We start from the raw sequence: 14539 nt of genomic DNA on the forward strand, positions 1-14539 counted from the left end.
GCAGTCTTGGGCCCGCAGCGCTTCTTGGAGGCCTGTTAATGTACACTCACTAAAAGCACTGCTTTGCAGAAGAGAAAACAAATTCAGGATGAAAGAATGACAAGCAGCTTATCGGTAAACCAGTAGCCAGCACTATTTTCTAGATAATTTTGAAAGAAGTACTTTGATCAAAGCGTATCCTTTTTTGGCTCCCAAATAAATCACAGAGGAGACAAAATCCTGGCATTTGGATAAACATTTGGAATAAGAGAAAGACTCCCAATTTTTATACCAACTTTTTCATTCAATCAGAGGAGGAGGGAGCTGTGGCCTTAACGCTAATTGTCCGAAATACCCAAACCTCCACACCTAACCTCACACATGGAAGGCAAAATCCTTTATCCCCAATTCAGCCATGAATAATTACACGAGAGAGAAATTAAAAATGCTTCCTTTATTACATAAAGCCAGTACTGCTACTTCTAAATTCCACTGTTTGTGCATCTCTGTGTTGTTCAGTGTTACGCCTGTGATATGAAAGGCAGTCACTTCCAGGTGTCCTCAGCGTGGCTTCCCGTGGCTGTCGGCCGTCACACCTGCTGCTCGCCACTTCAGACAGTCAGCAAACTACTCTAGGAAATTAAGAAGCTTGCCCAGGCCCCAGAGTAAACATCATGTTCTTCCAAACCTTACTGTACCAGAAGCAACACAGTTCTGAAGGAGACACAATTAAAGACATCCCGGTATCCCAGTCTGTCAATACACCACCTCACCATTTTCATCAACAAAGTGGATTACACTGGAGCCCGAATTTGCATTATAATCCGCTGTTACAACACGGTGCACATTCTCCAGATTTCCAAGATGCAAGGTCACTCTCAGAACAGCCTCCCGCCTAGACCAGCGAGCAGCTGCAGGTGCAGGAGCCGCTTCCCGTGTGCCAACTATGCGCATACAGTAGTGCTGTGCAAGATCGGTGCTGGTTCTAAGCGGTCTCCACACGTCTGGTGGAATCTTATTACGTAGTTAGTAAGTACATTAGTGCTGTTACATGTTGTGAGGAGAATTATTTTCCATTACTCAGTTTAGCTCAACAGAGAAAAAAGAATTCGGGCCAAAATTATAACCAGATTATGACCAATTCTCTAAGCAAAAGAAACAAAGTAACTGCTGAGGTTAGTGAAGATGCAGTCATTCTCGTCATGTGGCCTTGGACTGTTCTGTGACCTGCACTATTAAAAATCATGAGCTTAGCAAAAATCTTTACAAGTCAACTAATCAAAACAGGCATTTGGCCAGTAAGAATTTAATTTCACACCAATACAACTTTAGAGTTTAGATTTATTTAGGGCCATTTGCACAAGTGCATGGAATAGTTTACCCCAGCAAATGACAAGACAGCTCCCCTCAGCGAGTCCCTGGCCTAAACGTATCAGCTTTACTTACATAGCAAAAGGATAACATTAAACATGGAAGCTTTCAGTTTGTGGCACCGAGTGATGGTCTACACAGGGCATCCTTCAAAAGCTACAATTAAGGATCCACCTAGCTTTTCAGCAATACAAGCCCGATTGAGGTCTTCTGGCCCATTTGCTTGACATTCATGTTTTATGCCTAGGGAGGAAAAACAACAATTCTGTTTAGAATTATGGCAGTAGCTTACGTATTTCTCTAAGACATCAAACTGTTCTAAAAGACCAGTTCAAACGTGGGTGGGAAAGCCGTGGCATATACAAACCACGGAATACCACACAGTGACGAGTAATCTGTAACCACATGCGTCATCACGAATGACTCACAGACTAATGCTGACAAAACGAAGCCAGACTTAATAGCGTATGCTCTAGACGGTTCCACTCGTATAACACAAAATCAGCCAGAGCTACCTTATGCTGTTAGGAGCCAGGGGACTGGTGTCCCTGGGGGGAAGAAGTAGGGGCAGTGGTGTGATGAGGGGCACCAGGAAGGCTTCGGGGCGCTGGTCATTAAACCAGGAAACAACCGTAATTCACGTACGCTTTTCTACAGACGCGCTGTATTTCAACAAGTTAAAAAGCAGGTCTAGGAATAATTTTTCTTGGTTTTTGAAATAAACATATGAATTTGATGTTTTGATAGTACAACTGATTTAGTCAACTGAACTGAGGAGTAAGAGCACTTACAAATGGGATCACTTCTGCTCTAGAAAACAGGTCTCCAGCGGCACCACACAATACATCTAAGAAATCTATCACAACGAAGACTATGTAAAATGTTTTACTGATCGCCTTCTCATAAAAATTACAACACCACACTGCACAAAAGGAGCTCAATTATGGAATCATATACAGGAGCTTCTCTGTAAACAGCTGCTCTCTTTTAAACAGCTGCATTTTCTGATTTTCCATAATTTTAAGACCATTTCTTAAGCTGCTGAAAGCACAGCAGGTCAGCTTTTGGACCACTCGGGACTGACTGGAGAAAGCCAGCGATAGTTTCACCAGGAAAAAAGGCACCAGGGGCACAGTCTTTCAGGTCAGCAGATCGAGTCCACGGAGCAGCTCCTTTACTGGAACGCACCGCAGAGCGAGGAGGAGGAATCCACTCCGACGCCCTCTGGGGTGCCCTGTGCCAGTGCTGAAGCTAAGGGGCCACGTCAAAACACCAGTTCCCCGGCCAGTGCACACACTTCTAGGGGGCAGCCGGACACCAAACCAAGCACACGAGGAGCCTGACAAGGACTGCATGACGCAGGAAAGGAAGCGAGAATTTTGTTTTCCCAAGTAAAACAAGCTCGGGCAAACCTGATCTACTACAAGAATATAAAAATCAGTCACAGTAAAACAAACAAAATGAAAATGACCCTAGGCCATGCCCTTATGACCGCGGCTCTCCCAGCTGTCTGGAGCGGCCACAGCAGGAAGGTAGGGGGCCACCTCTTCTACTGCACGCCTCCCGTTCACAGCTGGGAGAACCCGGCCCGTGGAGGTCACACAGCACTCAGACGACAAGCTTAGCCCTCAGTGGGCTAAGGGCACTTGCCCCATGCTCTGTCCATCATACCAACATCTCCTCCTGGCTGGAGACGGTACGTGCGTCCAGGCCATCTCATCGGGATCCCAATCACCCAGCGGCAAGTCAAATATAACTGGCCAGCCCAAGGACTGAGGCCACTTTCCTTTGGACACAGATGAGTCTATAACCTAAAATCATACCATTCCAAAGAAAAGCCAGTGACAAGAGCAGCCCTTCCCATTCATGAACATTTCCTTTGTGCAACTTTGTTCTGTCAACTACAGTCAGAGGCAACAGCAAATTTATCACTTAGAATGACCACTTAGTCCCCACCTGCTACGTGAAAAACTTGACAGCATCTCAAACTAGTTTCACACCAGACTGAACAGGAGTACACATACAGCGTCGAGGAAACAGAATATCGAACACAGCAGGCCTTTCGGCCCAGGGTGGCCTGCGCAAGGCAGAGACGTGCAGAAAGCCGGGTCAGCCGCTAGGGTTTTCCTCTAAACAAGCAGTGATGCCCTCCTCTGTGGCCGGGGCCCTCCAAGGAGAGTAAGGTGCTTCTTAGAAAAGGTGGTCCCTATGCCAGGGCTCACGACACCGCCGAATACCTGGAAGTCAACTAGATCTTACCTTGAAATTTCTTTTTGATCGCATCCTTGGAGCTCGCATAGATCATTTTACTTTTCAGAGGTGCTAGTTCTGGAGCCCTGAATACAGAAGCGCCAAAGAAGAAAAACAGTGGTTTAGAGAAAGTTCAATTTACATCTTGTTAAACATCTGCAGCAGTGGGCAGGGAGGGTCCTCAGAATCTTCTGGGAGAGCTTCTCTAACTACACAATTTTTCCTTTTCCGCTCCTCGGACCGTGGTGGCTGAGCGTATACCGAATAACTCAGGTTGACCAAGGTGGGAAAAAAGTGGAGGACCAATGATTAGAAATCAGTTAATGGCGCTAGAATAAAAGAAACAACACTGGATAATTCACTGTATATGACCCAACTGTTTTCTTGAAAATAACTGTTTTTCATTTGTATCAATAAAGGCTTGAGTTCAGGCTAATAACCACCATCTTTGTATGCGGTTTTTAAATACTTTCTGGTGGAAAAGTTTCAAAATACAGAAAAGTACAGAGAATAATCTGTAAGTCAAGTATCTGTCACCCAGAATTAAGAAATGCTAGCAATTTTTGCTTCAGGTTGTTTTCTGGAAAAGAACGTGTATAAAGTCCAAGTCCCCTACTGCCCCTGCCCACCCGGTCCCTTCATTCACGTCTGTTCCAGCAGCAAATTCTGACCTCAGGCACTTGTTTTCCATCTCAGTCTAACATAATGAAACATGTCACAAGGATTTCTTTTTCTAAGCTTAATGGCAATTCAGCAATCGTTATGTCTTAATTGTTCATATAACTATCATCTTATATTTACAAAATTTTTAGTGCCTCCCCGTCTTGAATGAATACTGGAAGCACAGCATACGCTTTACCATGTTCTTTACCTGCAACGCTGAAAGTAAGAGAAATACTAACAATGCACAGAAAAACCTTATCTACTCAAACTGCACATCTACGAAGGCATCATCTCTCACTATACACCAAACCTCAGGCCTGCCTGCACTCCACACCACCACGATTCCATTTAGCTGCCGTATTTCCAGGACGTTCCACGGTCATGAACACCGTGGCCCGGTGGGGCCCTCACCTAGTCTGCCGCCCACACAGCGGGCTGAGTCTATTCTTGGGATAGGCGAAGGACAGTTTCTCGGTCTCTCAGCGCACATTCCTCACAACTCTGAGGTGCAAGGAGGGAGGCAAAGCCACAACAAGGACCTCAGATGCACCAGCTACAAAATTAAGTGGGTGCTTTTCTTATGCAAAATAGGTCAGGGACAAAAAAAGCTTTAGCTGTTCTGATTTTACTCTAACCAGCTCTTCAAAATACTTGAAGTAGGAGCCGTTCCCTGGGCCCTAAACAGAGCCTGTTATGGAAAACTCCTATAAGGTTTTATCTTTCTTTTAAAAAGTAATAATGCAAAAATAAAACACTGCACTAACACTGAATCTTCTCTTCTTCATTCTACTTTTATTTTCCAAATGTTCTTTAATAAGGATGTACCATTTCCATAGTGGGAAAAAAAAAGGATAAAAATCCAGGATAAAAAATAGTGCAAATGAAGGAAATATTAACCAATTTAAAAGCTTAAACCTTTACCTGCCATATCTGCCACTCAAGAGTAAAGCCCAGAAGAGCCAGGGCTTTAGCTGTTTTTTTCACAGCTATTTTCCCAGCCCTAACACAATGCCTGGCATGTAGCAGAAATAAAAGTTTAAAGGATGCACCTTCATTCAACATGCTTGGTTTTAAGTCTCACTACTATCTTTATGCACTTGCGTCTGTGGCTGCCAGGCTCCTTCCACAGTGAGCCCAATACGCGCATCTGACCTCACCAGGTGCAGCCAGGGCTGCAAGGGACTGAGCCGTGGCCTAGGGTTACACTCCCTGAGACCTGAACTCTTTTGACTTCCCAGCCCCATGGTCCCACGTTGTTGGTGGCACACAGCTGAGAGTTAAGCCCCTCCTTGCCTTGCCCGGCTCAGGCCAGAGTCCAGAGGACACTCACTCCCCCCACATCAGAGGCCGTTACTACTTCCCCCTTCCCCTTGGAAGCCAAAGAAGATTCTCACTGTGTAAGAATTCCATATCAAGGAATGTACTACATACAATTAAATGACGAATATAGGGTGACTTCTAAATTAAGCTTAATCTCAAATATGAACTTACTTGAAAAGACCAGAATAACTAATTTAAACAGCCTTTTAAGGCCATGTAAATCACTTCATAGCACAGTTTCACTATTTACAACAACGCTGTCCAATAAATAGAGCTTTCTGCAGTGAAGGAAATGTTCTTTATAGGTGCTGTGCTACCTAAAAAGGAGCCACTAGTCACATGTGGCTACTGAGCATTTGAAATGTGGTGATTCAACTGAGAAACTGAACTTCAGACTTTAATTTCAACAGCCCCAAGAGGCTAGCAGCTACCCTACTGGACAGTGTGAATGCAGAGCAAATTCCAGCTGGAGGCCACGCCAGCACCAACTTCAAAGGCAGCAAGCCACAGAGGCACAAGTGAAGCGGGAGGCTGGTTCCTGGCAGGGCGTGTTGGAGAAGAAACTGGTGAGGTGCTAAACTAACAATAAGAGATTAACTCTGAGATTTACAAAGGTTCAATATTTCTAACAATGCTTACCACAAAAAAAACATCAACTCCTCTTTTCTGGATTCCTTTGTTTCGAAGCTTGCATCATACAAAGCATAGCGACAATCTTTTTCAGGAAGCATTCCCACAAAATGCTTGAAAGGATCAGTTATGGTTACACCGATATCTCCAACCAAGATCTCTTTGCCTTCTTCTACAATGATGCACTTTTTGTCTGCACTGAGACAAAAAATGACAGCTTTCTTTCTTTTCTTGATTTCTTCTGGTGTGGAGCACTTCCGAACTTTCATGTCATAAAAAATGCGACATACTTCATCAGCAACTTGCACTCCTGAGGCCTAGAATGAGAAGGGGAAAAAAATCATAAGGAGGCTTACAGTTTTTATCATGCCAAATACAAAACACTACGTAACTTTTGGTTTACAGACTGGCATACACTTAAATTTTTTAAGGTATATTTACCATCTAATAGGAAGACTAGAAACTTTGAGCTGCAAACACTAATTTCAGTCATTAAACTTTTAAAAAGATTACATATCTAAGCCATTCATCACTATTATGCCGGAGTAAGGGAAGATTCAGCTACAGCAGCTCCTCCAACCCTGAAACCTGGAGAACAGTGCTTCCTGGGGTGCTGGATTAGTTTATTCTTATACAGGTTGCTCAGAGCCCTGACTAGGGCAGTCATCTGCCCAGTTTGGGTGTCAATAATACCCGAAATTCTTTTCATAACAAATAACAGATGGTCAGAGTGGCTGGGTTGGGAAAATTCCACTCCTACAGCACATCCTTCACTGATAAAACAATTGAAAGGTCTTTGTTCTACTCACATGTCAAGATTATATGATTAATATCCAGTAACATATCAGTCACATACCTGTAAAATTTCATTTATAAAATCTCTAAGTTTTAAATTAAAATTAGAATAAATGAGATGGCTAGGAAACTAGATCTTAATCGTTCCCACCACAAGAAAAGAAATGATAATTATGTGATGTGACAGAAGTGTTAGCCAACCTACGATGGTAATCATATTGCAATATATAAATGAATCAAAAATCAACACCTTGTAAACCCTAAGCTTACATAATGTTATATGTCGATTATATCTCGATTAAAAATAAATAAATATTTACTGCTATAACAAAGAGGATAGCTTAATTTAGCATTATACTGACTACAGAAAATAACCTTTTACCATGTTATACTTGTTATTCCAAAATGAAGAAGTGGTTACATAAGATCTTGATAACCAAAGATCTAAAATCACTTTTTGATCTTTTCATCTTCTTTAAGGAATGTGCCATTTCCATTAACTTTATAACTTTTTATGCTTCATTAACTACTTTGGTTTGCATGTTAGCTTTTCTAAAGCAAGAATTATAAACTTAATAGAATTTAAATACTAAACAATGCCTAAATGTTAATGATAACCAAAATTAACATCACATCATTTGATTAAATATAAATGCCTGTGAGATGAAAAAATAACCTGCACACTAGGAAAAAATATTTGCAAATCGTATATCCAATAAGAAACTTGTATCCAGAATATATAAAGAAACCTTATAACAACAATAAAAAAGACAACCCAATTTAAAAATGGGCAAGCAATTTGAATAGACATTTATCCAAAGAAGATTTTAAAAATACGGTCAAGAAGCACTTGGAAAAAACGCTCAACACCATTAGTCATTAGGTAAGTGCACATCAACACCACAATGAAAAACTACTTCACACCCACCAGGATGGCTGTGGACAGAAACTAATGTTGGTGAGGCTGTTGAGAAACTAGGGCCCTTAAATGTTGCTGAAAGAACTGCAACAATGGTGCAGCAGCTTCAGGAAACCATCCTGCAGCTCCTCAAAACATTAAACATGGAGTTAACACACAGCAACACCACTCCTCAGTGTAGACACAGGAGAAATGAAAACGTATGTCCATACAAAAACCTGTGCGTGAAAGTTCATAGCAGCATTATTTCTAACCGCCAAAAAGTAGAAAGAACCCAATGTTTATCAGCTGATGAATAAACAAAATGTGGCATATCCGTACAATGGAATATTATTCAGCCATAACAGAATGAGGTGCTGATACCCGCTACACGACACATGAACCTTGAAAAGCACCATGCTAAGTAAAGGCCCAGACATACGAGGCCACATTGCTCACAAGTCTATTCCCTGAAATGTTCAAAACAGTCAAATACATGGACAGGAAGGAGATTAGTGGTTTCCAGTGTCAAGTGGGAGAGGGAATGCAGAGTGACTACTAATGGGATGGGCATCTTTTTGGAGTGATGGAATGTTCTGGAATTTGACAGTGGTGATGGATGCAAAACTCTGGAAACATACTGAAAATCAGCGAACTGTACTTTATGATATGTGAATTATATCTCAATAAGTTGTTACTTTAAAGTGCATGTAAGGGGCTTCCCTTGTGGCGCAGTGGGTGGGAGTCCGCCTGCCGATGCAGGGGACGCGGGTTCGTGCCCCGGTCCGGGAAGGTCCCACATGCCGCGGAGCGGCTGGGCCCGTGAGCCATGGCCGCTGAGCCTGCGCGTCCAGAGCCTGTGCTCCGCAACGGGAGAGGCCGCGACAGTGAGAGGCCCGTGTACCGCAAAAAAAAAAAAAAAAAAAAAAAGCATGTAAGAATTCTGGGGTTTAAAATACACAAAGATCCTAGCAGTTACCTAGTATTAAGGTAACTGGGCCACTTAATCATCTCATTCATTAAAAGACCTCACCTCAATCCCATCTAATCTAATCTACATCTAATCATAATCCACTTCAATCCTACCTAATCTAATCCTAAATGAACATTTTACTCTAACAAAGAGGAATATATAGAAAATTAAGGCTAGAAAACTACCTCCAAAGTTACACAATCTTACCGCTTTCCCATTTTTAAAAAATACTACCTTAAACCTTCTTTTACTGCTTTAGGAGTAGTATTGTTCTCTGATCTTCACAGTTCATCTATGGAAAGCAAGTTAAGAATCTTTATTTTGATTTTTTGAATAGAGATGAATAAAATGTTCAAAGTGACAAAAATTAACAAGGAATTAGAAACAGACCCTAATTCCTCTAACTCCCTAGTCCATAACGGTGATTTGTAAATCACATTTGACTAATCCATCTTTAAAAGCATGAAGGAAACATCTGAAGCCCTGAATCCAACCAATTAATATTTGAATGTATCTGTCAACATCTAAGTGAAGTATTTCAAACAACACTCAATTCCGACTTGGAAATTAAATTAATTATGTATCAGTAATTGAAAACAAAGTAAATGTGTATCCTGCAATCATAATGCAAGTAACCTCAGCCAAATCTGGCTGTAACTTACAGGCACCTTAGAAGCCTCAGTAAGGAGGAATTTTGGCTTTTTTCTATCTGAAATGAGGAATATGGAGGTTTCTGATGAGGGGAATACTAGAGACATTTATGCTTGAGGAAACTAACACCGAAGACTGTGAAGGAGAAACTGGCAAAGACACTGGAAGCAGGAAGACCACTTTGGAGGCAACTGCCAATATCCAGAGAAAGCTCTGAACTACAGCAGTGCTGCTGAAAACAAAAACAAATCCAAGGACATTTCAAAGCAGAGCCAATACAGCTGAGTGAAACAGGAAGGAAGAGCATCGAAGACGACCCTGCATGGATTCTCCAGACTGGTGACTAGAAAGACTGATAGATAAACAGAAGGGGGAGGAGGGGCACAGTTTAACACGTTAATCTTGAAGAATGTGCAAGACATCTAGGTGGAGATGACCAGTTAGTAACTGGAAACAGCACCAGTCTAATAGGAAGGCTCCACTTAATCGGTATTTTGGACCAAAGTCAATACCACGGAGGCATATCAACATTAAGTAGCAAAAGAGAAACAAGTCAGTGGAATTAAGAAGAAATTATCAGAAGGCTAAGAAGAAAAAGTAAGAAGGGGGAAAAGCCCATCCTGGAAGCCAAGGGAAAATATTTCCAGAAGGGAGGTCAGCAATACCAGAAACTGTAAAGTTCGAGAATGACTGGAAACGGACCACTGGGCTTGACGACTGGGCCTCTGAGCATTGCAGGAGACAGAGGGATGGGCAGGAGTCCAGGGCAGTGGGCTGGGGATGCACAGGGAACTGAGGTACAGCAGAGGGGACGGCTGATGGTGAAGGGAAGGGGAGGACTGAACGCTGACTTCCAATGCATGGAAGTTGTCTTCCACTGGGGAGATGCGGCCACACTAACAGTTTAAGAGCTTGAAGGAACATGAGAAAGAAAGCCAAACCCTAAAGAAAAAGAAAAAAATACTAATATTGAGTACGTCTATTGTCACACGCTTCTAAACCACCATTCTATGAGCTAGCTACTATTACTGTTTGCATCCTACAGATGGGGAAATTGAGGCATAGAAAGATTAAGTAACTTGGCCAGGGTCACACAGAAACTGACAGAAGAACTGAGGTTTGAACTCAGGCGATCTGGCTCCAGAGGATACTTAACCACTCAAACAACAGTCAGAATCCTAATGAGACTGAGGAGATGCAGGGCACAGACGGGGGAGTCCGTCTTAGGAAAGACGATGCCTTTATTCCTCTAAAATAGGAAGAGGGAGGGTAAAGATTTAGAATAGCTATGATGGGGAGTTCCAAAGGGAATCCCCTAAGGACCAGCAAAGGGATCCGAGGACCCCACAGGTTCAGTGAGGTCAGAGAGGCAACGGTTGAGCAATCTGGCAGAAAGCAGATGCTGATGGCGGCGTTGGTGGAAAGGAAGGACTCTGCATTCTCCCGAGGTATCCACGCTCGAGGTTTCCATCACCTAATCCAAATGACTTGCACATCGTTCAGACTTCTGCCTTCCTGAGCTCACAACCTTTACACCCAATTGCCTATCTAACATCTGCAGTTGGATGTCTCAAAAGGATCTGATGCTCAGCATGTCCAAAATCATATGCAGGTTGGTCTCCTTCTCAGCAGTCTTCCTTTCCCAGTACACACCACCATCCCAGTTTCATATAAGCCCCAAACCTAAGACATATCCTCAACAATCCTCTACCCTCACCTCACTTAGCCCTTTGAATTTCCAAGTTTTTCTCCAAGATATTCATTTCTCCCCATTTCTGTTGCCATTCTCCCAGCCCGAGCTACCACTGCCTATTACCGGAACTGTGCCAGTAACCTCTCAAGTCACTGCAGGGGAGGGAGTCGAGGACATGCGTGCACCCAGGAAGACCACATTCTCCAGCCTTCCTCCCAAGCTCAGCTGGGGCCACAAGACTGAGCCCTGATCGGTGAGAGGTGGGCACCGTGACAGAAAGCACCGCCAGGCCTGGCCCTTTAAAGCTGATCTTCAAGCTTTGCCTTCCCCTGAAAAGATGACCGTGGCAGACACACCTCAAGACAGAAGAGGGCTGCCCAACCCCACTGCACTGCACGATAGAGATAAACCTTTACTCTATTATTAGGCCACTGATATTTGGCGTTTAATTTGTCATCCCAAACACAGCAGACTGCTCACGCGCCCTGTGATCCCCTCCACTCCCCCCAGTTCATCCTCTGCACTGCAGCCACAGATCTGGAACAGGAATCCCATCACCGTGCGTAATTTAACACTTCAGTGGCGGCTTTCCACTGATCTGCGCAGGCGTGATCCCGCCCCGCCCACCTCTGCAGCCCTACCTTCCAGCACCCGCGCTCGGAAGTTCAGGAAGCTCACTACCGGCCTTGTGTCAGTCGTCTGCATTCAGGCTCCCTCCCGGCTCGGGGCCTCTGCTCACTGTGCCTCATCCACTCGTTACACCTCAGGTCAACTCTCACTTGGAAAACAAGCTGTTTGGGTCAAAACCACTATCACGCGCTTCCATGAGATCACATGCCTCTAGCCCATAGCACTTACTACAGTCTCGATGTCCTACCTTCAAGATTACTTGACTGTCTCCCCAAAGGGGCAGTAAGCTCCTTAAGACTATATGTCTGTCTTGTTCACTTTTGTGTTGCCTTGAGGAAATCAAGGATAAATCAGACCCTCAAGGAAGTGTACTGATTAGTGGAGAAGACAAAGAGCACATATGGTGCTTCAATACTTGGTAAGACATTCATTATTCCCTGATAAACTCCAACAGAAGGGCGTTTAAAGAAGGTAGAGATCAAACTGGGAGCAGGGAGGGGACGCGGGTAAACCAAGGAGAGTTTCGCCTGGAAGGTGACTTAAAGCACTCCAAAATAAGGGGGCTGAAAGGATGAAAAGGCAGTTCCTGACAAACAGAACGCAGTTCGTCCAGTATGAGAGGAGGAAACCAGGATGTGGACTGGGTTCGGGAGAGAGGCCACCAACGGCAGGCCCAGGAGTCTGGAGGCACTGGGTATTTTTTTGGAAAATACACGAAGCCATGCATGAGAGAGCCAGGACAGGAGGAGACTGGGGCAAGGAGACCACCTAGAGGCCACTGCGGTCAGCAAGGCCAGGGCCATGAGGCCTCCACCGGCGTGGCAGGCACAGTACAAGGAGGAGGTGGTGAGGACACCCCCTGTGCTCCACAGCCACCGGCTGCGAAGGGAAGACAGCGAGGAAGCAGACAGAATCAAGTGTTCAGGTCAGTGACCAGGAGGCTGATTGATATCACCAAATGCTCATTTTCTCTCATCTTCCCACTGTGGTGGCTTTAGGGGCTTCGATGTTAAACAAGTACGATTTCTTTACGACTAGTAACACTGTAATACTAACTTTTGCCCTTGAAAGTAATTTAAAACATGCACGAGGCAACATGTACATTAGATTCAATTGTAATGAATAAAATATGCTTGAATTTGTTAGACCTTGATTTACTTAGTATATACTTGGAATACACTTGATATAGAAGATTAAACAACTGGTGCCTAGACTCTTGATAATGATTTTTATAATGCTGGACTAAAATAAAACCGCGAGGGCAGACTGGGAAGGCAGGGGACACCGCTCCTCCAGCCCGGCACCTCGGCCACTGCCCCTCCACCGGCTCACGGGCACCAGCAGGGCTCTTCTTCCACCTTTGACTCTGGGGGGTGAACAGAAAAGCCTGGGGTACGGACTAGTGGGATGGAAAAAAGATAAACTAATCCTTAAGTAACTACAGTTTATTAACTTTTTAGAGGCTAAAAGCAGATAACTTGAAATTAAAGCACCAGAATTATGAGAGCAACAGCTCCACCCAAGCTTCCCCACTAACCAGCTGTGTCACCTCGGGCGTGTCATTTAACATCTGAGTAAATGAGTTCCTCCAACTGATTTACTTAGGGGCATGCACCAGGTCAGTAGGATCACCTGGGGATCCTGTTAAAATGCAGATTTTGCAGATTCTGGTTCAGAATATCTGGGGTAGAGTCTGAGATTCTGCATTTCCAATCAGCTCCAGGTGACAATCACTAAACTGTTGCTCTAAAATTTCAAGAAACATTAAAATCTTAGCTCATTGCTATTTTACTTCTTTGCCTACAAGTTTAACTTTTATAATGAAGCAGTAGTGATAGAGCGCATTATAAAAACTAATAGGCCCAAAGTCAAAGCATTTTTTGGGCCACAGACTCCTGGTAAAGCCTATGGGTCCTTTCTCAACATGGTATTTCAATCAAAATAAAAGATACAGCATTAAAAAAGAAGCCAATTATATGGAAATACAGTTCATCTATCATGATGGTTAAGAATTCCTGTGAGTATTAAATTCTGTGGATTTGTTATCACAGAGACATTTCAATGAATCTCTTAAAAACAGTTGTAACACTAATATTCAGAATCATTTGTTCACTGTGTTTTTTACCTAATAGAAAAGGTCCTCTCCCATAAGTCTCAGTTTTTAGTATTTCTCTAAAATGTTAATTATTAACATTTTAACTGCTCAGCTGTCAAGAAATCCAAAGTTTATTTTTTTAAAGCAAAACCAAATTCAGTTGCAATTTTAAATTTATTTCTAAAGAGTTATTTATATTCAACTGCAAAGTTTTAACAATAAAGACCATTAAAGGATACTCTGAAATAGGACCAAAATCTGCTGCACTGTTGGGAAAGAAAATCTTGAGAGCAAAAATAGATTGCTATTACAAGAGCCTTGTGATTACCTTAAAAAGATATGTTATCCACGACTTCAGTTTCTCTCTGTTCTGTACCAGTGACCACTGGAGAATAACAGTTGCTTTTAGAACTCCATCCCCATGTTAAAATAGTTGCTGTTAAATGATTACGTGACTACCTGTTTTTGTTTTGTTTTGTTTTGTTTGCGGTACGTGGGCCTCTCACTGCTGTGGCCTCTCCCGTTGCGGAGCACAGGCTCCGAACGCGCAGGCTCAGTGGCCATGGCTCACGGGCCCAGCCGCTCCGGGGC

At 43.3% G+C, this 14539-nt stretch overlaps 1 protein-coding gene across 1 annotated transcript in view; it reads right to left on the reverse strand.

Annotated features, from left to right (window-relative positions):
• Nucleotides 1–414: 414 nt before the first annotated feature.
• Nucleotides 415–14539, reverse strand: part of DSTN (destrin, actin depolymerizing factor) — a 37156-nt gene continuing 23031 nt past the window's right edge. The window contains exons 2-4 of the mRNA XM_079719998.1: nt 6223–6530; nt 3610–3686; nt 415–1593 (exon numbers count right to left, since the gene is read on the reverse strand). Coding sequence (XP_079576124.1) covers nt 1484–1593; nt 3610–3686; nt 6223–6530 — 495 coding nt within the window. The 3' untranslated portion in view covers nt 415–1483. The remainder of the gene's footprint in view (nt 1594–3609; nt 3687–6222; nt 6531–14539) is intronic.

The sequence above is a fragment of the Hyperoodon ampullatus genome (genome assembly GCF_949752795.1).
Source record: "Hyperoodon ampullatus genome assembly, chromosome: 14".
NCBI lineage: Eukaryota > Metazoa > Chordata > Mammalia > Artiodactyla > Ziphiidae > Hyperoodon > Hyperoodon ampullatus.